This window comes from Cyprinodon variegatus, unplaced genomic scaffold (genome assembly GCF_000732505.1).
Source record: "Cyprinodon variegatus isolate N-32 unplaced genomic scaffold, C_variegatus-1.0 Scaffold152, whole genome shotgun sequence".
NCBI classification, from domain to species: Eukaryota; Metazoa; Chordata; class Actinopteri; order Cyprinodontiformes; family Cyprinodontidae; genus Cyprinodon; species Cyprinodon variegatus.
In genome coordinates this window covers 510691-512351 of record NW_015150605.1, presented here as the reverse complement: position 1 = coordinate 512351, position 1661 = coordinate 510691, and the positions used below count along the sequence as shown (strand labels likewise).

The 1661-nt window shown below is 48.0% G+C and overlaps 1 protein-coding gene across 2 annotated transcripts in view; it reads left to right on the top strand.

Moving 5' to 3' along the window:
- Positions 1-598: 598 nt before the first annotated feature.
- The window catches only part of LOC107086424 (protein kinase C beta type-like), a 56975-nt gene continuing 55912 nt past the window's right edge, over positions 599-1661 (top strand). Inside the window, exons 1-2 of one of the 2 annotated variants that reach the window (XM_015377355.1) lie at positions 599-1096; positions 1458-1489. In XM_015377355.1, the coding sequence (XP_015232841.1) occupies positions 933-1096; positions 1458-1489 (196 nt within the window). In that variant the 5' untranslated portion in view covers positions 599-932. The remainder of the gene's footprint in view (positions 1097-1457; positions 1490-1661) is intronic. The other variant, XM_015377354.1, reaches the window with a different exon arrangement.

The following is a 1661-nucleotide window of genomic DNA, read 5'->3' as shown; positions in this document are numbered from 1 at the left end:
GACTTTTTCCACATAATTCTGACTTATTCCACAGAATCCTGACTTTACTTTCAGAATTCAGACTATTTCCACAGAATTTAGATTTTACTTTCAGAATTCAGACTTTTTTTCCCCAGAATTCTGACTTTTTCTTTCAGAATTCAGACTTTTTTCCCCAGAATTCTGACTTTTTCTTTCAGAATTCTGACGTTTTTATCGGAATTCTGACTATTCTTGAAATTCAGACTTTATTCTCGGAATTCTGACTTTTTCCACAGAATTCTGACTTTATCTCAGAATTCTGACTTTAATCTCAGAATTCTGACTTTTTCCACAGAATTCTGATTTTACTTTCAGAATTCAGACTTTTTTCTCAGAATTCTGACTTTGTTCTCAAATAATATGGGAAAAAATAATGCTTATATTAAAAAATCTTTTAACTTTTAAAAAACTTTTTTAGTGGCCCTAATCCTATTTCGTACTGGAGGCTTCTTTTGTGCATGGTAAATAGTTTTCCTGCTAAGAGATGGAACTCCACCCTGTATGGGTGTGTGTGCCTACAGTAATCCACTCTGAACCTGGAGGTATGCAGAGCTCCAGGTTCAGTCGGTGATGCTGTTGACAGACAGCTCTGCGCGCGCATCTATGTGCATCTGCGCTTGTTGGAGAGAGACCGAGTGAGCTGCAAGCAGCAACGCTTTAAACAGGGAAGCAGAGCCGCCGGAAGAAGCAGCAGCGGCAAGGTAGTAGCCTTAACTGGACCCAGACGGTGTAAATCACCAGCGGCACGAGCTCCAGTGACCGTGGGGCGGAGAGGAGGAGGAGGAGGAGGAAGAGGAGGAGGAGGTGGATGAGGAGGAGGTGGTACCTGCACCCAGACTCCTTTTACCCCGCCGCCTCCGTAGCGTCTTTTTCCTCGCCCCTCATACCTCTCGGACCGCTTCCTCGTTAAGATGGCTGACCCCAACAGCGACGGTGAGGCTCCGGAGAGCGCGCGCGGCTTCGCCCGCCAGGGAGCCCTGCGCCAGAAGAACGTGCACGAGGTGAAGAACCACAAGTTCATCGCGCGCTTCTTCAAGCAGCCGACCTTCTGCAGCCACTGCACGGACTTCATCTGGTGAGTGTGAACAGGCGAGGCGAAAGGACACAGGTGATCCACTTGCTGCTGCTGCGGCGGCCTCTCTGCTCACATCAGCGCCGCAGTGTTCAAAACCTGTCACTATAAAACAGACCAATACAAGGCGATGCGCCATTCAATGCGACAGCACTGGCGGTCCCTTCAACAGGGGCAGAGATGTGCTGCCTGCAGCCGCAGAGCAAGCACTGCTGCTCGGCTTTTCTGTTTTACCGCATCCCCCCCTCCTCCACACCAACCTCTAAACTGGTGGAGGAATGCTGTTGGTTACAAGGGGGGCCATTGCTTTTATTCATGTTTTTCTGCTTATTATTAATATATCTCTGTCTGTTTCTGCCCACAGGGGTTTCGGGAAGCAGGGATTCCAGTGCCAAGGTAAGAGGCTCATTCACAAACTGCATGACTGTGGGTGGATGGACGGATCTTTGATGTCCAGGGGCGCATCAAGAGGGGGGCAGATTGAGGGCTCTGATGGCAGGTGTCACATAGTATGTAAAACTAATGGACAACCAACAAACTATCCGGGAATATGCAATCAATTTTTTTT